Source organism: Podarcis melisellensis (genome assembly GCF_964234715.1).
Source record: "Podarcis melisellensis genome assembly, chromosome: 5".
Classification (NCBI taxonomy): domain Eukaryota; kingdom Metazoa; phylum Chordata; class Lepidosauria; order Squamata; family Lacertidae; genus Podarcis; species Podarcis melisellensis.
The window spans coordinates 4161650-4183465 of NC_138537.1; the positions used below are offsets into that span (position 1 = coordinate 4161650).

The window sequence follows — 21816 nt, forward strand, 5'->3', positions numbered from 1 at the left end:
TGTAGAGCTGGAACAGACCCAAAGGGTCAGCTGGTTCAGTCCCTTGCAATGCAGGAATTGCAGCTAAATCTGACCAATATGAACATAGTTGTTCAAAGAAGCCAGTTTTGTTTCTCAGGCTCAACAGCCCTTTTTGCATTATTACCCAAATTAGGGAGCCAGCATGGGAGCCAGCCAGAACCGTTGGGAAGAGCGGCCTGGTTTGCAGGAATGGCTGTCATCTGCTTAGCTTTTTAAGCGCCCTTGCTGGTTTTCTTGTGACATTTCCAGCCACGGTTGGTGTTTCATCTCAGCGTGCATGGCAGGAAGCTTTTAAACTGCGTAAATGTGAAGAAGAGGCATTTGCAAAATAGCAGGCTTCTCATTGCCCTTCCTAGCAGGTGGGGCTTTCTTCGTTTTCTAGGTGTTTTCAGGTACAATAAAATGAGAAGTCCTCCTTATTACAATATGGTGGATTTTGCTTCTAAAAATATAGTGAGATCTAAAGCTTTCCACCTGCTGTCATTCCCTCCCTCCCTTTACTTTTTGAACAGCGCACAACCACTGCAGAAAGGTAATAGCTTTCACAAACTCTCTGCTGCTTCTCTTTCTTTTCTGCCTACTCCCCCCCCCCCGCTGTCACCATTTGCAAGACCTAACAGAACTTAGCAACAGAAACTGCCAGCGTGGAAATAGCGAAGTGGTTAGATTTAAACAATGCACTGGATAAGTGCCATGAAATTACCCCTCTTTGCTCCTTTTTCTCTCCCCTCTCAATTTTCACTCACAAGGCTGTGAAAACTCAGGGTGGGGGAGAGATTAGATGCAAAGCGCTCTCAGACCCAGGCGTTGGGAAACGAATAGATGATGAAAGCATTTCCCCCAGCGCAGTACTGTAATGTAGCCTTTCCCAACCTGGTGCCCTCCAGATATTGCAGGAATACCACTCTGGTCATCCCTAACCATTGAGCTGGCTGCTGGGAGTCTAAAACAACTCGAAGGCTCCAGCTTACTAAAGGTTGCTATAGTAGTAGTAGTAGTAGTAGTAATAATAATAATAATAATAATAATAATAATAATAATAATGATGATGTAATATTCTATGCCAGAAACAGGCTGCCTTGGAGCACGTAATGTCACACGCAAACTGGGAAATGGTCAATAATAGCCTAAGATAGCAACCTGTGCCCATGCTTAAGTCGTTGGGCTCCAGCTCCCATCAGCCTCAGCATGCAGGGATGATGGGAGATGTAGTCCAGCAAGATCTGAAGGGTTTCACCCCCCCAACCCCTGCTCTAAGGAACAGGAGTGTTGGTGTGCTTGTGTTCCTGCAAGCCATCTGCAGTGTGAAACAAGACTTCCTAGAAGTACCTTATTGGAAGGCTGTTGCCTAAATAATGTCAGCCTTTGCTCTGATCAGGCAGTTCTCTTCCTTGAAGCCATTGCAGTGCACTGGTATCAGCCAGGATAGCCAAATGGAACCTCCATGTTTGAGGATGGTTGCGAGGGAGCAGTGCCAGCCCTCTGGTTGGACAAAATGAGACACTGACCTCAGGTGGCTGATGAGCAAAGACACTCTGCTTCCTGTGTCCTGTTGCTCCTGCCGTCTCTGGATTCCTTTGGGCCAGTTATACCCGACGGCAGGTGGCTCAGAGTCACCTGTTGCCAGTTGTGACACTTGGCACTCGCCTGATGCTGCTTCTTCAGATTGGACAGGTGGGCTGCCTCTCCTCATATGAACTGTCCCAGACCCTGCGGTCATCCTCTGAGGCCCTTCTTGATGTGCCACAGGAGGACTGAGTGGCAACACAAGAGCGAGCCTGGTCTGCAGTAGCTCCTTATTTCTGGAATTCTATTCCAAGGGAGGCTCACCTGGCACCTTCATTATACAAAATGTTCCTCTTCAACCGGGCCTTTGGCTAATTAAACAATCTGTGGCCTTTAAGACAGTGTGTGGGGTGCTATAGTTTTGTTTGTTACTGCAGTGGTACCTCGGGTTAAGTACTTAATTCATTCTGGAGGTCCGTTCTTAACCTGAAACTGTTCTTAACCTGAAGCACCACTTTAGCTAATGGGGCCTCCCACTGCTGCCGCGCCATCGGAGCATGATTTCTGTTCTCATCCTGAAGCAAAGTTCTTAACCTGAAGCACTATTTCTGGGTTAGCGGAGTCTGTAACCGGAAGCGTATGTAACCTGAGGTACCACTGTATGTTTTGTGTTTTTATACCCTAAACCACCCTGTCATCCTTGGATGAAGGGTGGCATATAAATTTAAATAAAGAAATAAATTTGTGCAGCTTGCTGTGCTCTTGCCACCTCACAAGTGGAGCTAACCCACTGGCCAGCCTAGCAAGCCCTGCACCTCCTTTCCCATGGCGCCTGGGCCAGACACCCACAAAAGGCGAGGGGAGGGGGGCAGTTTGATTGGTTTGATTGATTGGTTTTCTGCCAGCCCGAGAGTCGGCTGAGGGAATCCCCAGCACAGAGGCCCATCACAAGCTGCCCCTCACAGCAGTTGCTACAGCAGATACAACACAAAGCTACCGGTTGTTCCCACTGTACTGACTGTTGCTCAGCTGGGGAAGAGCAGAGGTGGCAGAGCGGGAGGAGCAGGTCGTGAAGCGGGCACGAGCCACTTTCCATCCACGCTGTGAGCCAGGCAGCCAGCTGAAGGTCCACAAATAACAACACTTTGGTGGTCCCAAGCCTCAAGGAGGTTAGATTGGTTTCAACTAGGGCCAGGGCCTTTTCAGTACTGGCCCCGACGTGGTGGAATGCTCTGTCACAAGAGACCAGAGCCCTGCGGGACTTGACATCTTTCCGCAGGGCCTGCAAGACGGAGCTGTTCCGCCTGGCCTTTGGTTTGGACTCGGTCTGACCCTTAGGTCTCCCTCCCCTATGGTCTTGATTTATCAGCTATTTTAAAATGAAGCTGCATTTTAAATTGCATTTTAACCTGTATTTTAAATTGGGTTCCCCCCCCTCTCTTTTTCCCCTATTATGTTTTTACTGTGATTTTATTTTATTGTTGTTAGCTGCCCTGAGCCCGGCTCTGGCTGGGGAGGGCGGGGTATAAATACAATTTATTATTATTATTTTTTATTTTTATTATTATTACTAAAGGGGCAGCAAAGTACTGGTGTTAACGTGGATTGGAGGGAAAGAGATTTACACCGTGGCAACTCTGTACCTGTTTACTCAGAGTCTGATTCATGGCTCATTTTGCAATGGGCAATGGAAAACACCCTAAGCTTACTAAGTCCTCTTGTATTCAGTGAAGCGTTATGTGTCCACAAGATGCTGCTTCAAAGAGAAGCATAGAATCATGAATCGTAGATGTCTTTTAAAGATAGGATAGCTGCTTATTTCCTTCACATCTGAAGGGAGGGTGTCCCACAGGGTGGGCGCCACCACCGAGAAGGCCCTCTGCCTGGTTCCCTGTAACCTCACTTCTCGCAATGAGGCAACCGGCAGAATGCCCTCGGAGCTGGACCTCAGTGTCCGGGCTGAACGATGGGGGTGGAGACGCTCCTTCAGGTATACAGGACTGAGGCCGTTTAGGGCTTTAAAGGTCAGCACCAACACTTTGAATTGTGCTCGGAAACGTACTGGGAGCCAATGCAGATCTCTCAGGACTGGTATTATGTGGTCCCAGTGGCCGGTCCCAGTCACCAGTCTAGCTGCTGCATTCTGGATTAATTGCAGTTTCCGGGTCACCTTCAAAGGTAGCCCCACGTAGAGCGCATTGCAGTAGTCCAAGAGAAGAACTCCTGGGATCCTCAGATTTCACCTGCCGCTTCCTGCAAGGCACATTTCAGACCTAGCAATTTAATTTGGCGTTCTCCAGACCAGGGGGAATCATGATTTCTTTCTCAGCTGGATTTGAGGAAATCCTTTGCCATTCACCGGATCAGGCCCTGTCATCAGAATGTGGCATCTCTGCCATTTACATTGATTTCTCAGTCGCATTTTAATAGCGTGGTAAAAGCAAAGTTCTAGGCGCAAGTGCATATAAATAGCAGCATCCAAACGTGGAAAAGGTGGAAATCTCAAAAAAAAAAAGCCAAGTCTCGCGCTTCTTTCACTGTCACCCTCAGGGATTGGAACTGGCAGCCCAGAGACTGTAGCTCAGGAGTAGATCATATGCGTTGTTTGCGGAAGGACCCATGGTCAGTTTCCCACACCTCTGAAATATTGGTGCTGGAAGATTCCTATCCAAATAACGGAGCTGTTACCCATCAGAATGGATCCAGTTACAGATAGGTAGCCGTGTTGGTCTGCCATAGTCAAAACAAAAAAAATTCCTTCCAGTAGCGCCTTAAAGACCAACTAAGTTAGTTCTTGGTATCTGAAGAAGTGTGCATGCACACGAAAGCTCATACCAAGAACTAACTTAGTTGGTCTTTAAGGTGCTACTGGAAGGAATTTTTTTTGTTTTGACTATGGCAGACCAACACGGCTACCTATCTGTAACTTTTTTTGTTTTGACCATCAGAATGGAGTTCAGCCTTCCCCAGTCTGGTGCCAACCAGAAACGTAGATAGATAGATAGATAGATAGATAGATAGATAGATAGATAGATAGATAGATAAACTTTATTTACATTAGCCAACGGCCTTAGCAACATAAAACAAGCAATGTATACAATTAAAAAGACAGCAATGGGTAAAAAGGGCAATCAAATGACCAAGATTATCGTTCAGATAGTGGCCCTTAATCTCATTGCACCCTCGATAAACCTAGCAACCTTTGCTGTTGTCTGATCATTTTGATCTGATAAAAGAAAGAACAATGTGGCCGCAGATGGGCGGCCTGGGATGGTAAGTAAGAGTGGGGTGATGATCTCATTCCTCAGATCTTATAAAGGGAACAGGAGAGGAGAACATGAGCCACTGATTCCAGATTGCCATCTCCACAGGGGCAGAGTCGTTTCTCAGTTGGAATCTTTTGGTATCTTCTGCCCTCAAGTACGGCAGAGGGCATCACATCCAATCTGGCCAGTGCAAAGGCACGTCTGTATTTTGGGATGGTTAATTTATACAAATATGGTGGCAGGGAATCAAACTGAGAAGGGAAAAAAAGGCATACAAAGGACAGAAACGTATTTATTTCCTGAAATTTATACACTGGTCGATTTGTGTACAAAAAACAAAACATCAAAAAAAAACCTCATCAATGTGGTTTACGAGTGAGTTGCTTTTTTATTTTGGTTATGTATTTTGTGGTTTTATGTTTTGATTTTATTCTGTGAACCGCCCAGAGACGTCTGGGCATAGGGCGGTATATAAATTCAAATAATAATAATAATAATAATAATAATAATAATAATTATTATTATTATTATTATTATTATTTATACCCCACCCATCTGGCTGGGTTTCTCCAGCCACTATCAATTTATTTTACTTATAAAATAAATACATAAAAACAACTTTTATTATTATTATTTTTAAAGTTTTTATTGTTAAAATAATTCAGCATTAATACACACATACTGCGAATATACAAACATACATTTCATACAATCCTTTAAAATGTTCAAACATCAAACACTCAGTCCCACAGATAATTCCTTTTCCCATCACCGTAAAAACAACTTTTAAATAATGAAAAGATAAAGTCAACAATGGACTAAAAACAGATCAAAACATACGTTCACATTCTTCATTTCTGGGCAGGCTTTTGTCTACAAACAACAATGTTTTTAGCAGGCACCCAAAAGAGTACAGGGAATGTGTCTCCTTGGGGTCAGTAGGCAGGAAATGTTGCCACACTCAAGATTTCTTACAAAGGCGGAATGGGTATTGTGTGCTACCTAAGACTGTGCTAGTTCCTTACATGGAAGTGGTCAGGTGGACGTATGTGGGGTAAGACAATCTTGCAGGTAAACTGGTCCCAAGTTGACGAAGGTTTTGTATACTAATAGCAACACCTGGCCCAGCAGCAAATCGGCAACCGGTGCAGATCTCTGGGCATATTGTTGGACTACAATTCCCATTAGCCCAGCCAGCATGACCAGTGGTCAGGAGTGTTTGGAGCTGCAGTCCGAAAACTTATGGGAGGGAGCCACCAGATTAGGGAAGCCTAGAGCAGACCATAATGAGCTAATGGGCCAATGGAAGACTTCCTATAAGGCAGGTGCAGGCATTCAGCTTACTATAAAAGGGACAGAATCAAACGGAAATGTAAATCTGACACAGTGGAATGAGCTGAGAGGAGGCTTTTGCCCAGCTTTGCTAAGGACATAATCCCAGAGTTCTCCGCAAAAATGTCCTGACTTTGGTAAACAAGGGGAAAACTGCACCGCAAGGCTGCTTTGGTGCTGGCAAGCAAGCTTGCGATGCAAAATGCCTCTCTATCACAGGAAATGCAGGAGGCAATAATTCTTGCACGGTAATAGTTTTCAGTTACAAGCATTCACTGTTCTTTGAACTTTCGTTTTCCTTGCCAGGCCAGAAAACGATGCGCTTTCTTCCTGTAGCAGGGACAGCCATCTCCAGTCTGAGCAGAACTCCCGTCCCCCCACCCGCAGCGGCAAGAGACCCAGCCATTCCGAGCTCTGCTTCTCTTCATCGTGTAAGGATTGGATGGAAGTCCGCGAATTTTAGGTTGAAGTCGGCCATTCCAAGGCATATCAATGAACATGCTGCTCTGGTCTAGATATTACGCTGCTAGCACTCCCCCAATCTGGTATCATCTACAACTCCCATCAGCACCAGACAGCATGATGGGATTTGTAGTCCAAACCCACTGCAGGGCATCAAGTTGGCGGGAATGTTATTGCCACAAGAGGGTTTGAAAGATGGGTGGACCAGCAGGCGGGGCACGGGACACGAGATGTGGGCCCAAACATTTGGCAGAAAAAGCACCACCTCCCCAATCTTGAAGCCTTTCTTTTCTAAAACAGCAGTTGAAACTGAAACCTCTGAGGGGTCCCTGGGGCGTCTTGGAATGGTTGGTTCTCCCCCATCAGCTGCTGAGATCCTGACTCTCCAGTCCTTCAGTGTTGGCCAGGACAGCGTAGACCGACTGTCAGACAGGTATGTAAGTGTATTGTCTATTGAAAGAGTGGCCTGTAAATTCTTAAGTAGCGTGTTTATCATAGAATTGCAGAATCATAAAGTCAGAAGGGACCCCAAGGGTCACCGAGCTCAGCCCCCTATTTCGTCTTTATTTTTCTTTGGCGATCACTTGTAGCCAAGTAATATTGTCTTCCATGAATACGGTTTTAACAGTGAGTCCGTAAGTGACTGTGGAGGCTAATTCTGGATCCACACGTCCTTCCACAGTGGGGACATTGGTTTCCAGACGGGAGCTGATCATGGTGAGGGTTTGTCAAGCGTGCCTTCCTCTTAGCACATTTCTCCCTTTCGTCCTGAATTTGAGCATCTTCAAAGCCCATGACACCTTTGGTAAAGGCTGTTCTCCAATTGGAGTGCTCACAGGCCAGTGTTTCCCAGTTGTCAGTGTTTATACTACTTTTTTTTTTTTTAGATTTGCCTTGAGAGAGTCTTTAAACCTCTTTTGTTGACCACCAGCATTACGCTTTCCATTTTTAAGTTTGGAATAGAGTAACCCCTTAAATGTGAGAATCATAGGTAAAGAATCCTTGACAGGTGGCCATCTAACCTCTGTTTAGAAAACTCCAATGAAGGGGAGTCCACCCCTTTCGGAGGTTGTCCGTTCCACTGCCAAATTACTCTTACCATCAGAAATTTATTCCTAAATGTTCCTCTCAATGTTCACATTCCACTGTAGCTTTTGTCCATCAATTGCAATGATCCTTCGGGGCCAAATAATAATCCATAGCGTTTTTCTTTGAATGTGGTTCTTGCAAATGGGGAAGTTCGGAGGCAAATGGGCAGACGTGACATTTCACAGGTGTGAATCCGTGCCATGGACGTCAGCAGGGCTCTCGGCTGGTCCAGCATCCTGTTCTCACAGGGGCTAGTCAGATGCCTAAGGGAACCCACAAGCCTGGACCCGAGTGCGACAAGACTCTCCCTGCTTGTGAGTCCCAGTGATTGGTATTCGGAGTCATACCTCCTCTGGCAAGGAAGGTAGAACACAGTGATGGGGACTAGTAGCCGTTGGCAGCTTTTTGCTGCATGAATTTGTCTAACAATCTTTTAAAGTTGGCCAAAGGGATGCGGGTGGCGCTGTGGGTTAAACCACAGTCTAGGACTTGCCGATCAGAAGGTCGGCGGTTCGAATCCCCACAACAGGGTGAGCTCCTGTTACTCGGTCCCTGCTCCTGCCAACCTAGCAGTTCGAAAGCACATCAAAGTGCAAGTAGATAAATAGGTACCGCTCCAGCGGGAAGGTAACCGGCGTTTCCATGTGCTGCTCTGGTTCGCCAGAAGCGGCTTAGTCATGCTGGCCACATGACCCAGACGCTGTATGCCGGCTCCCTTGGCCAGTAAAGCTGTCACAACCCCAGAGTTGGCCACGACTGGACCTAATGGTCAGGGGTCCCTTTACCTTTACCTTTAAGTTGGCCAAGCTGTTATTTCACCCATATCTTTTTGTGTGTGTTTACAGAATCTTTAGTTGCAAAATGTGGTTTGAAACTTGTAGGAGCTGCAGTGTACCAAAGCAAGCCAAGTCTCATAAAGAATCATGACATTAATGGCCCAAATGATTTGGTGTTAGATAGATTGACTTGCTCATAAGTCTTCCAGACGTCTCCCAGTTCCGGGGCAGCAACCGCAGGTGTCCTTGACTCGTCCTGGCTGCGGGAACCAGCATCTCCAAGCAGCCAGTCTGGACTTCTGCGCTAAAGAAACAGAAGCCTGTGTTTTGCAGCCCAAAGGCAAAAATCTGTAGCCGCAGTTAATCATTCCATTGCACAATGTGTCTTTTCCCCATTCAAAGTGGAAGATTAAGAACGTAAGAAGAGCTGGCTGGATCAGGCCAACGGCCCATCTAGCCCAGCACCCTGTTCTCACAGTGGCCAACCAGGTGCCTGTGGGAAATTTGCAAGCAGGATCTGAGCACAAGAGCACATTCTCTCTCTCTGCCTCCAGCTGTGGATGCAGAGCAGAGGCAATAATCTTGTGTTCATTTTTTTATTGTTATTTTTGGGCCACTAATTATGCTTGGTGTTACCAGAGGGTCCCCAAAGAGCAAGCAGCCCTCCGCAGTGGTGGAGGGGAGAGAAGCTTCCTCACCCCCTTTTTGCAAGGGGGCAAATGTGTTTTAGAAGGTGCCACGTAAATCCAACCTGCGTGTATGTAGTTCTGGTTGCCTCTCTGTATAGCATGACGTTCACTTTAGGAGGGCTATAAAAGTGTCAGGGTGCCCAAGCGTTGCCCAGAGAGGAGGCTGAGGTGGGAATTGACTTCCCTGAAGTTACGCCTCTTCTGTTAAACAGCTGTTGTCTTGAAATGGTGCAGATAAACTGCATCAGGAACAAAGAGAGGTCTGTGTGTTCGTGTGTGTCTTCATTCCCGGTTTGCAAGCCTCTTGGAAGCCGCCTGGCTGGCTGCTGTTGTGAACAGAATGCTGAACTAGATAGATCCATGGTCCCTTCCTTGAGGAAGTCTATCATCAGCAGTGTTAGCCATGGTAGAGAAATGGAACCTCCATGTTTGGTCGCAGTCTAACTCCCGACTCCCACCTGCTGGAGTCAGAACCCCACAGGACGGCCATCACCCTTGTGATGCCTGCTTGTACGATTCTTAGAAGCAACTGGCTGATATAAGAAGCAAGGCATTGGGCTAGATCAGGGTTGAGGAGCCAAGGGCCACATTCCCTTGTGGGCAACTTTCCAGGGGCCGCATGCAAATGGTGCGTAGGGACAGAGACAACAAGCAGGTGGGGGCAACGGGGGCAATTCACGCTTTTGCTCTGTAGGCTGCATTCCAGCCCAAACTCAGGTTTTTGCACAAACACCCCTCCAGGCATTTTAAAACACAATGCAGTTCAAGGGTACATTCCAGCCGACCAAAAGCACTTGAAAGAGGGCACGGATCAGGGCCACTGAGGTGGGTGCCCAGACAGAGAGGCCTGGAGAGCTGCATTTGGCCCCTGGGTTCTGGTGAAGAGGGGATTTATTTGTATTACTTACCTTTCACTCTTCATTTTTGGCAGTTTCAGCAGGGCTCCCGCTGGGTTCCTGTTCAGGCACAGCTTAGCATCAGCCCCAACTCTTTGTGTTGCCATCCACTGATGCCCTTTTGTGCAGTGGCTAAGGGAGGAAATGGCAAGAAAATGTGTGGATGCTCTGAAAACATGGTAGCTCCATAAATGAAGCTCCACGCTGGGCAAATAGTTTTCAGTCTTGCACGACAGCGGAGTTAACAGCTGCACGGGTCCTTGAGCAGGGAAGAAAGTGATCTGGAGAAACCATAAGAACTGATGCCAAGGTCCCATGGTTCTATTTGTGCAGTGTTCCTTGGATAGGGAAATCCTTGAAGAACACACTTTTCCAGGACAGTAAGATACCCGAGTGCCTTGCCTTTGTCCCACAGTCACTTGTAGGAGATGAGTTCAGATAAAAGATAGATAGATGATAGATAGATAGATAGATAGATAGATAGATAGATAGATAGATAGATAGATAGATATGGACTGCTTGATCCCACTGTGCCTCATGACCAGAGATGGTAGATGTTCTCTTAAGCTTTTATGTTCTGGTGCATCTTTAGATGTTTTTTTCTGTGGAGCCATGAGGATTACCTGCTTACACTTCGTAGAAATGAAGCTGATCATTCAACAAACTTTTACTCACTGTAGACCCGCAGGAATTAATGGAACTAAGTTACTCCTGGCCATTAATTCCAGAGGGTCTTCTCTGAGTAAAAGTTAGTTGAATACAGCCCTGAGATTCTTGGGTCCCTGGCATGCTATGTGATTCTCTGGTACGCTGCATTTTGATCCCAGCTAAGTAGTGGTGTGTCCGTCCCCCCTGTATATGCCATGCTATACCTGAATGATTCCCTGGTTGTAATATTAGAAAGATAACTAAATGTTTCCTGGCGTGGGTGGGAAGGTGAGAGAACATTGTTCTACTTGCCTTTTATTCTCTCCCCCAACTATTTGTGGCTTATGAGTCACCGGAGCAGCATTTCTTTTCGGTCGCTTGCGTGCCTTCAAGCTGGTTTCTCCCAAGAAAGCGAGAGAACACAGAGAGCCAGCAGATAAAGATTTATGTCTCTGTGGCGGATGTCTCACATGCCCCCCCTTTCTTCTTCCTGCCAGAGTAGCACCTAGCCGTTGTCATATTGCGGAAGCCCTGCTCATTCCCACCGCCAGCTCGACTGATTTGCCCTCCGGTTGTGGTTGGGTCATGATGTTGCGGTTGGTTAATGCTGACTTGCGTCACATACGGAGATCGAGGGAGATGCTGCAATGGCCTTGCAGGTGCTTCATATCTGGATGTGATTTGAGGCACTGGGTTGTGTATCCCCAATAAAACTCATTTTCCCTGAAGGCAAATTCCACTGAGCGTATGTCACATGCATTCCTTGTGCGAGGCTCAAAGATTCAACGCCTGGCACCTGCCGTTGGAGGGCACCAGGCAGGCCGGGGAAGACCAGAGCAGGCAGCACTCGTCAAGGCAGACCAAAACGTAGGGGTCAGAGTGTCAGACTAGCCCCTGGGAGAGGCCAGGGTTCAAATCCCTGCTCGGCTGCGAAGCTCGTTGGGTGACCTTGGGCAAATGGCTCCCTCTTTCTCTGCCTAATCGTCCTTGCAGGGTTGTTGTGAGGGTAAAATGGGCGAAAGGGAGTACAGTGTCTTGAGCTCCTCGGAGGAAAGGTGTAATAAATAAATAAGACAGCCCCCTGTATTCTCCCTCTACTTTGTGAGTTTTGAAATAAAAAAATTAAGGTCTTATATATATATAATAAATGTACCAAGCAAACACGTACATAAACACATACATAAACCACATGTCTGAAGCAGCAAGGTCAAAGGGAAATGGAAAAGCCTCCCCATTGTCTTTTCGTTCACAAATCCTGTCTTAAGGGTATGTCTGTGTATGAATAGGGTGAGCCTGTGACCTGGCTCAGGAACTAAGTATTTATCATTACAAAAGACTGGTCAGGCTCCCCAGGGTATCCAATCAACTAAGCATTAACAGGTAACCTGCCAGGCAGGAGGTAAACAATGCACTCAGATTCCTGTTGTAGACCGCCCTTTCTGTGATGTAGGTATGATGTTTCTGGGGGTAGTCTTAGACTCCAAGGTGGGCAATTGAAAATGTCTATATAAGGGTGGACACACCTTGGTTCTGGGTCCTCCTCCCGCTCCTGCATGTGAGGGGAGTACCCTGTTGCAACAGATCAATACAGATCAGGCTTACTAGCTGCTTTGCTTCTCAGTATTCTCTGGTTGGCTTCTGTTATTTTCTCTTGACTGATGGAGAACCTGCAAAGGACTCTATAAGGGCTCTTGTGCCCACCCTAAGGGAATTAGGGCAGATTTTCATTTATTACAGTTTGAAGAAAGGAGAAAGGGAAGAGCCAAAAGGGCTCGCTGATGGAGCACGTTTTGGCCGGACCAGACGTGATGCAGGATGTCTGAACAGGTTGTTCTCTGAGCTTAAAAGGAACCATGAAGGCCCCTGAATGGAATTGGGGCTGGGGGCAGAACGAGCTGGCTGGCTGGCTGGCTTGAAACCCATTCCCCCTTGTGCCATTTCCACCAGCAACTCCCCCCACCCCCACCAAAGCTGCTAGAGGCAATTCCCAAAATATAGACCAAGGTAATTTAGATGTACTAAGGCTGCTCCATGGCTGATGCTCCCATGGGTTGGGCAAAAGGCCTATCTCATCTCAAACTGAAATTTAAATAGGAGCCGTCATTTCTTTAGCAAGTGTCCATGTCTGTATACATTCCAGATGTCATCGATAATACCTGTCAGATGCCAATAGATCATTGCACAAGAAGTGAGCATCGTGAAAGTAGCGGGCAGGGGGGACCATGTATTTAGAAATGGCCCACAAGCCATTACAGCCTGTTTTGCTAAACAAAACGTTTAGAATCCGCTCCATTTGGTTCTGGACCCCTCTGAGTTCAGTTTCTAACTATGAGGATTGAGATTCTACCAGATAATGATCTCTGTATTTTTATTATTTATTATTTTTGACCAGAGGCTTCCTGCTGGACTGGAAAAGGCAAGATCTTCTGAAAAGATAACAGAGAGGGCTGTAAAAAAAAAAAAGCAAGCAAACAGGGCAGCCGAAGGGCAGTTCAAAGAGAGATTTATTGCCTTATTAGCAGGCCTGAGCCATCAATGGCAACAGTTTGCAAAAGCAAAGTCTCAAACAATGGGAGCAATTTGAGGAAATGGAGAAGCAGGGAGGTTGTTAACTCTTATGGCCACCTCTCTGGCAGGTGGCCCTGGAGGAAGCTCTGCAAACTCATCCACATTCCTTTCAAGAGGGAGGAGTCCTGCTTTTTTCAACCCCCCTTCCCCTCACAGTGACTTTCTTTGATGGGGCATCTGTGTTGGCCTGTTGGTGAGAGACCCTTTGAGGTCCCATTTTAATTACTTCTCTATAACTGAGACATCTCAGGAATCTCTCACTTTTTACTCTTTTCCTGCACCTGATTTGTTCCTTGCCTGTCGGGCTACAACCTGGCTATTAAGAGGAAAATTAACCTGTGCCAAAGTTTTGCAGTGTTTTCGGGTTTTTTTGCAGCGAAACCCCTGTGTTTTTCAGCACCCCACAAACTGAGAAATTGATACGAGGTCTGTACTTAACATTAAGTATGAATCCCCAAATTTGGAATCCCCTGCAAACTGTTGAAGTTGTTTTGCAGCGTTGGTTCATAGTTAATGGGGCTGCTGCTAGGGCAGCCAGAGAACCCCCTTAACAATGGAGTGTTCTGTGCTTAGTTTTAAAAAACCAAACAAACCAAGAAGAGGGGGAGGAAAGGCATGAGCACTTCCTTTGCCCAGAAATCGGTTTTTCCTAAGCCCCGAGTCACAGACAGGCAGTATTGGGTGGGTGGGTGTGGGTGTGTTCACTTTGTCCATGCTCAGACGCATGTTTTCACATGGCCTGAGGCTGCATGTAAACCCAGCCTAACTCTGAGCTTTCCCCAGCAATTAAACTAGTTAAACTGTGAATCCCTTCCAGTCGGGATTCAGGCCTCATCACGGGACTAAAACTGCCTTGGTCGCACTGGTTGATGATCTCCGGTGGGCTAGGGACAAAGGTGAGAGCTGTTTCCTAGTTCTGCTTGATCTCTCAGCGGTGTTTGATACCATCGACCATAACATCCTTCTGGACCGTCTTGAGGGGCTGGGAGCTGGGGGCACTGTCATACAGTGGTTCCGCTCCTTCCTCCTGGGCCGTGTTCAGAAACTGGTAGTGGGGGATGAGTGTTCAGACCCCTGGGCTCTCACTTGTGGGGTGCCTCAGGGTTCTGTCCTCTCCCCCATGCTTTTCAACATCTACATGCAGCCGCTGGGAGAGATCATCAGGGGGTTTGGGCTGGGTGTTCATCAGTATGCGGATGATACCCAGGTCTACCTCTCTTTCAAATCAGAACCAGTGAAGGCGGTGACGGTCCTGTGTGTGTCTGGAGGCGGTTGGAGGATGGATGGTGGCTAACAGATTGAGATTGAAGCCTGACAAGACAGAAGTACTGTTTCTGGGGGACAGGAGGCGGGCAGGTGTGGAGGACTCCCTGGTCCTGAATGGGGTAACTGTGCCCCTGAAGGACCAGGTGCACAGCCTGGGAGTCATTCTGGACTCGCAGCTGTCCATGGAGGCACAGGTTAAATCCGTGTCCAGGGCAGCTGTGTACCAGCTCCATCTGGTACGCAGGCTGAGACCCTATCTGCCCGCGGACTGTCTCGCCAGAGTGGTGCATGCTCTGGTTATCTCCCGCTTGGACTACTGCAATGTGCTCTACGTGGGGCTACCTTTGATGGTGACCCGGAAACTACAACTAATCCAGAATGCAGCAACCAGACTGGTGACTGGGAGCGGCCGCCGAGACCATATAACACCGGTCTTGAAAGACCTACATTGGCTCCCAGTACGTTTCCGAGCACAATTTAAAGTGTTGGTGCTGACCTTTAAAGCCCTAAACGGCCTCGGTCCTGTATACCTGAAGGAGCGTCTCCACCCCCATCGTTCTGCCCGGACACTGAGGTCCAGCCCCAAGGGCCTTCTGGCGGTTCCCTCACTGCGAGAAGCCAAGTTACAGGGAACCAGGCAGAGGGCCTTCTCGGTGGTGGCACCCGCCTGTGGAATGCCCTCCCACCAGATGTCAAAGAGAACAACTACTACCAGACTTTTAGAAGACATCTGAAGGCAGCCCTGTTTAGGGAAGCTTTTAATGTTTGATGTATCACAGTGGCTGCGGAAGCCCAGCCAGATGGGCGGGGTATAAATAATAAATTGTTGTTGTTGTTGTTATAACTCGCTTCTGCAGGAGGCATTGATGGCGACCAGCTGGGATGACTTTAAAACAGAATTAGACAAATTCAAGTAAGAGAGGGCTATCAATGGCTACTGGCCCTGATGGCCACATTTGGAGGCAGCCATGTTTCTGAATCCCAGTTGCTGGAAACCACAGGAGGTGGGCAGAGGACTCTTGTGCTCGGATCCCGCTTGCCGGTTCCCCACAGGAATCTGATTGGCCACTGGGAGAACAGGAGGAAGGACTAGATGGGACATGATGCAGCCGGCTCTTCCTCCTTCCTTGTAAAAGGAAGTTCTGGGACTCAGCCCTGAGACAAATGGAAGACCCAGGCCTTCCTTTCTGCAGCTTCTCCATAGCTGTTGACACCGGCTGTTATATGATGCATCTACTTGAACCATACGTGGAACGAGTCTGCCCCTGCAGCTTGATGGAAGCTGAAACTGTCTCTCATGTCTTGTTATGCTGCCGTTTCTACGGGGATATACACTCTGTATTTATCACTCCTGTTACACAAAAAAAATCTCCAAATGGGTCTGAACTTCAATGTCTAAAACTCCTGGTAGAGGACAAGGATCTAGAGATCACGCTAAGGGCGGCCAAATTCTGTGCGACTGCCATAAAACTTAGGGAACAAGCTGTACTACCAAAATGATTAAGGTTTTAAATGACAATTTTAGGTTATATTTTACTGATCAAGATTTAATATATATATTTTAACTGCTGCTATATCTGAATTGTCTCTGTTATACCCAATTGCAATTCAATGTATTCCTATTGTGTTTTATTATTTTCCTGATACTGTAAGTGAGCCGGCACTGGTCTGTGACCGTAATAATAAAATTCAGTTCAACTCATCTACTGCTTTACATAGTGCAAGAGGACAGGTCCCTGCCCTGAGGAGGTTACAAACAAGCACTGGACAGCCCCAGAGGAAGGTGGAGAATGTGCATTCACTTCAGTGGCTGTTTACTTAGGCAGCTGTTGTAGGGTCAAACTGAGGAAGGTTCAGCTAAAGTATTTAATGGGAACTGTGAATTTTGAGGAGGAATTTATGTGAGATGTTTGCCTGAATAAATGGTATGAATGCTGTTCCTTGCCAGCGAGTCCGTTGTTTAACAGGTACTTAACAATTTCGGTACAAGGCTGATGTCAGCCAAAACAAAGTCTGCCATATCAACTGATGCTAATCTGATACGTTTTCAAAATGTTGCAGGATTCAGAGTCTTTTGCTGCAGAATTCCAGAACTCTTTGCAAACTTCTGCCTTGTCTTGTGGTGCTCAGTTGACTTCATTGATTCAGAAGATTAATATCCCATCTTTCTCCAAGTCGCAAAGGCTGCTCTGTCCCCCCTTTTTAATTCCTTTTCTCCCTCTTGCAGCGACTTCCTTCCTGGCCTCCCCAGCAAACCCAGGCTCCCTTGCTCCCCGGACTTCCCGAGTGCCAGGCCTGGAAGGGGCAAAATCCCAACCATCGCTCCCCAGTTCTCCCAGTCTGGGCCCCAGCAGACCAGCCGCCCCGGCTCTTCTGGATCCTCATCAAGGAGCAGGCAGAGTAAGAGCAAAATCACCTTACTTGCATGGTCTGGGCTGGTTCCAGGAAACATCTTTGACCCTGTCTTTTGCCCTCTGAGGGAGGTGTATGTTTTTGGGACTCACCTTCTTTTTATGGTTGTTATGGTAAATTGTTTTTAATGCTGTGCTTTGCTGCTGTAACCTGCTCTGGGGTATCAGAGTGGATAACAGATAAATAATACCTCGTTGCTTGATGGCACACAGCCAGACGGGTTAAGAAAAGGATTGTGTTGGAGAAGTGTGCATGCTTCTCTGGGATAGCTCCTTCCAGGGGCTTCGGCGATAGCTGCACTGGTGCCAACTCTAGGGGCCCTGGGTGCCTGGGCACACACACACAAAAATTGTGGGGGTTCGGACACAACTTCCAGTTTGGTACCGGAAGCTGCGTTGGAGACCCGAGGCCCTGCGAAATTGGAAGTTGTATCGGAGGTCTTGCGAGGCCTCGGACATGACCTCTGGGGACCCGCAGAGCCTCGGAAGCGCTCTTTTGGCACACCTACGCAATGTGACATCATGACATCACGTTACGTCACGGGTACCATTGAGCACATTGGGGCCCAAGTCAGCAACTTGAATAGCAGCTGGCATCTTCCTTCGCCATGCAGCAGACAGAAGGACGGGAAAGGGGAAGGATTTTTTTTAGTGTTCTCATCCTCATCATTTAAAGCCCTAAATGGCCTCGGTCCAGTATATCTGAAGGAGCGTCTCCACCCCCATCGTTCTGCCCGGACACTGAGGTCCAGCGCCGAGGGCCTTCTGGCGGTTCCCTCACTGTGAGAGGCCAAGTTACAGGGAACCAGGCAGAGGGCCTTTTTGGTAGTGGTGCCCTCCCTGTGGAACGCCCTCCCACCAGATGTCCAAGAGAACAACAACTACCAGACTTTTAGAAGGGATCTGAAGGCAGCCCTGTTTAGGGAAGCTTTTAATGTTTGATGTATTACAGTATTTTTATATTATTATTTTTTAAGCCGCCCAGAGTGGCTGGGGAAGCCCAGCCAGATGGGCGGGGTATAAATAATAAATTATTATTATTAAAATTATGATCATCATGTCCACGAAATGAGAAGGTTAGCACAGCTGGTACTAGGAATGAGGAGCTGCTTTCCAGGCAGGTTCGATGCTTTTTTCTTTTGGCCTCATGCTCTGTCAAGCATTCCTTGCAGCCTCCCTGCATCCCCCCACCCCCGCCCCCCATCCTCTGTTTACTCCTGTTGCCTCTGCATTCTGTTTCCTGCGATAGGAGCTCTGTCCAGCCTGGATCAAGAGGGCTCTGCGATCACGCACACGAGTCCTCCTGCTCTTCCTGCTTCTCTCCTGCCGCTGGCTCATTGTCCCGCTGAAAAGGAAGTGTGACTGAAATGCGGAAAGTGCAGACTCACCAAGAAAGGGGTCCCTGAAGCCCACACGCTCCCTGCTTTCCAGGGAAAGTGGAACTGAACTTCTGGGCAATGAGTAGAATAGGAAGCCCAAGTCCTCCATACAGTGTCAGCTTGAGAGTTTGTGGCGCTCTCATACGCAAACCCACGCCATTTTAGCTTTTTAAAAAAGCTCCGAGGCTTACAAGAAATGGTTTCTGATAGCAGCTGGAGTTTCTTCCTTCCCCCTTCCTTTGCCTGTTAGTGGCATGACTTGGTTTTTGTGGTTGCCCTTCCCAGTTTGGGCCACCATCTCCATTGTCTTAAAGGCAACACATTTCTAACCCTGCCATACATTTTAAGCAGTAAGATTTCTTACCTGACAAAGCAAGTCTTGTGCTGGTCAAAGGAGAAAGGCTTGAGTGCAGCTTCCTCAAAGCTTTTTGGCTTGCTAGCCCTGAAGAGGGAAATTTCGCTCCAGGATACAAATTGGATCAGGTGGAAGTGGCCCAGGGATCTCATGGGGCTTTGTGTGGTGTAGTGGTTAAGAGCGGTGGACTCGTAAGCTGGTGAACCGGGTTCGCTTCCCCACTCCTCCACATGCAGCTGCTGGGTGACCTTGGGCCAGTCACACTTCTCTGAAGTCTCTCAGCCCCACTCACCTCACAGAGTGTTTGTTGTGGGGGAAGAAGGGAAAGGAGAATGTTAGCTGCATTGAGACTCCTTAGGGTAGTGATAAAGCGGGATATCAAATCCAAACTCCTCCTCCTCCTCCTTCTTCTTCCTCTTCTTCTCCCTCCTCTTTTTCTTCTTCTTCTTTGAAGGCAGCCCTACTCCAAATTTTTGCCTGGTTTTAAAAAATAAGCAGCTCCTGTAGTCATCCTTCATCTGCCGAAGGCTTCACGGACATTGATTAATTCTCAAATTGAGGAGGGTACAGCCCCATTTTGAAGGCAGGAAACTGAGCAAACAATGCAAAGGGGCTAATTTGTTTTCGGGGGTGGGGGGAGGTCCCAGTCTTGAGACAGCAAGGAGCCAGGCGGGGGGGGGGGCTATGAACTGGAGGAAGGGCAAAGAAGCAGCGGGACCCTTCCCCAACCACAGGCGTCTGCTGCTGCTGCTGCTGAGGATCACATGCACAGAGGCAAACTTGGGAAGCAGTTTGCAACCCTGCTGCTTCCAGAGAGTTTGCCATAGTGATGGTCAAACATGTGTTCTTACGTATGCAGCCCTTCCCTTTGAGCATCCAGGATGTCCTTAGCTGGTGAAGAGACTAAGCCATGAATGAGGAAGCAGTAATGTGTAATAAGTAAATAACAAAGTGACTGTGACTCTGTCCACATTTTCTGGCACCACAGACTCCCTGTTAATCCCCTAGAGGACATGGCCATTGTGGTCATAGCCTCACCCCCAATGCTGAGGCGCTCAGTCCTGAATTCTGCTTTAGCTGATAGCTTCCCTCCCTCCCTCTCTCTCCCCTGCAGGCAGCCAGTCTTCCAGGAAGTGAGGACAGATCCTTTCCTCAGGAATCACCTGTCTGAGCGAGCGCTTAAGGACAGACTCAACCAGCTTCCTGTAACAGGGATCCTCGCTTCTGCAGCAGCCAGCAGAGCCAAGAGGGAGGTTATTAGCACAAGGGCCGTGGATGCACTGAGATTCAGCTGCTATCTGATGGGATGCACCTTACCTTGGCCGAAGGATTCTGCCTGGAGGAACGTTTTATTCCTTGGACATCGCTGCTTCCAGGCACAAATGCACAGTCCAGGAGTCCCTTGCTTTTTGCCAGAAAACACAGACTGGAAGCCCACCCCGGTGTCCTGAGGGACTTGAGCTTACAGCAAGTAGCCGGTTTGCTACTGTTCGCATCCTTGGTAGAGACCCTGCAGTCTTACGTCAGTCGTGCATTTACCCAACCTCCTGCCCTCATAGCTTTCTGCCTGTGACGCAGATCCACCTTCAGCCTTTCTCATGATTTTACTTGGGTTTATTGCTTTCCATTCAAACGAATCCCAGCTTACAAACAATAAATGACAAAAACATCATAGCGCACATCATATAATACCATTAACAAATCGGCGAAGCCATTACTATCCATAAAACACCATTAGCAAAGCAGCAACTACAGTGAGGGGGGGAAGTATTTGATCCCCTGCTAAGTCAGCCTCGAAATCTTACTGACTTAGAGAGGATCTGCAAAGAGGAGGGGGACAAAATACCTCCTGAGATGTGTGCAAACCTGGTGGCCGCCTACAAGAAACCTCTGTAATTGCCAACAAGGGTTTTGCCACCAACTACTAAGTCATCTTTTGCAAAGGGATCAGATACTTATTTCACTCATTATAATGCACATCCATCTCTGACTTTTGTCTTCTGGGTTTCTGGGAGTTTTCCTGTTGTTATTCTGTCTCTTGCAGCTACAATAAACCCACCATTAAAATTATGGACTGGTCATTTCTTCGTCAGAGGGCAAATGGGCAAATTTAGCAAGGGATCAAATACTCTCCCCCCCCCCTCCCGCTGTAAACATAGGCGCCGACTCCATGGGGCTTGAGGGGGCCCGAGCCCCCTCAAAAATTCGTTTGGGGGGGCTCTGCCCCCCCAATAATCTCCGGCGCCCCTCCAGCAGAGCGCCATCGCCGCCCCTCCCCCAGCCCAAAATGCACAGGGAGGGGCGGGCTGCATGCCTCCTGCCCTCCCTCCCGAGCAAAAGCTCCACCCAATTTCCTTTGGAGCTGATTAATAGGCGCAGCACGCTCTCCCCTATTCGCTCACGAGGAGGCGGCGCCACTTTATTTGCATATTCATGAGCTTATTTATTATTCATGAGCTTTCCCGGGCCCCCCCCAATATTTTTTATAAGTCCGCGTCCCTGGCTGTAAAAAATAAGTTAAGCATCACAGTTACAGCATGTTGTACGATAAATCAAAAAGGCATTTATAATCTGGAAAGCTATTAACAAAATAGCAGCTAAAAAATAAGCCAAACGCTATTAAGTTCACACACACACAAACTTCTCTCGCTCTCCCCAAGCCCTCATCATCTTTCGGTATGTTCAGTTCATTAAAAGACATGTGGAGCTGCATCAGATCGGAGGACCCTGGTCTAATAGAAATATCTGCTGCAACAGAGCGATACTTTAACCTATTAATAATCTCTACCCCTAAATCAAAACCAGAGACTGTTTGGAATGACCTTGCATGAAACTATAGGGCAGCCTTCCCCAACTACAATTCCTACCCCCCCAGCCAGGGCAGCCCAGAACCAAGGGCAGATTTTGGACTGTGATTGGTGCCCACACACTGTGCCCTGAGCCAAACAGGAGTTGTAAGCAAGGCGCTGGCCTTTGGGAAGGTGGCGTGAGGCTCTGACAGGATCCTTGAGTCCTCACACGTCTTCCCCAAATAGGCACCCGTTTTTGGGAAGGCAGGGTGAGGACGGGTAGGGGACAAATTTTGGCCTTGCACAGGGCAGCATGGTACCCATGTTGGCCACTGCCAGAACATTTGGAGGGCTGAGGATAGG

General features: G+C 47.9%; 1 protein-coding gene across 5 annotated transcripts in view; it reads left to right on the forward strand.

Annotated features, from left to right (window-relative positions):
* Positions 1-20334, forward strand: part of ARMC9 (armadillo repeat containing 9) — an 88783-nt gene extending 68449 nt beyond the window's left edge. For 4 of the 5 annotated variants that reach the window (XM_081910917.1, XM_081910919.1, XM_081910921.1 and 1 more), the window contains 4 exons: positions 6432-6556; positions 6888-7020; positions 16747-16919; positions 19779-20334. In XM_081910917.1, coding sequence (XP_081767043.1) covers positions 6432-6556; positions 6888-7020; positions 16747-16919; positions 19779-19801 — 454 coding nt within the window. In that variant the 3' untranslated portion in view covers positions 19802-20334. The remainder of the gene's footprint in view (positions 1-6431; positions 6557-6887; positions 7021-16746; positions 16920-19778) is intronic. The other variant, XM_081910920.1, reaches the window with a different exon arrangement.
* The last annotated feature ends 1482 nt before the right edge of the window (positions 20335-21816 follow it).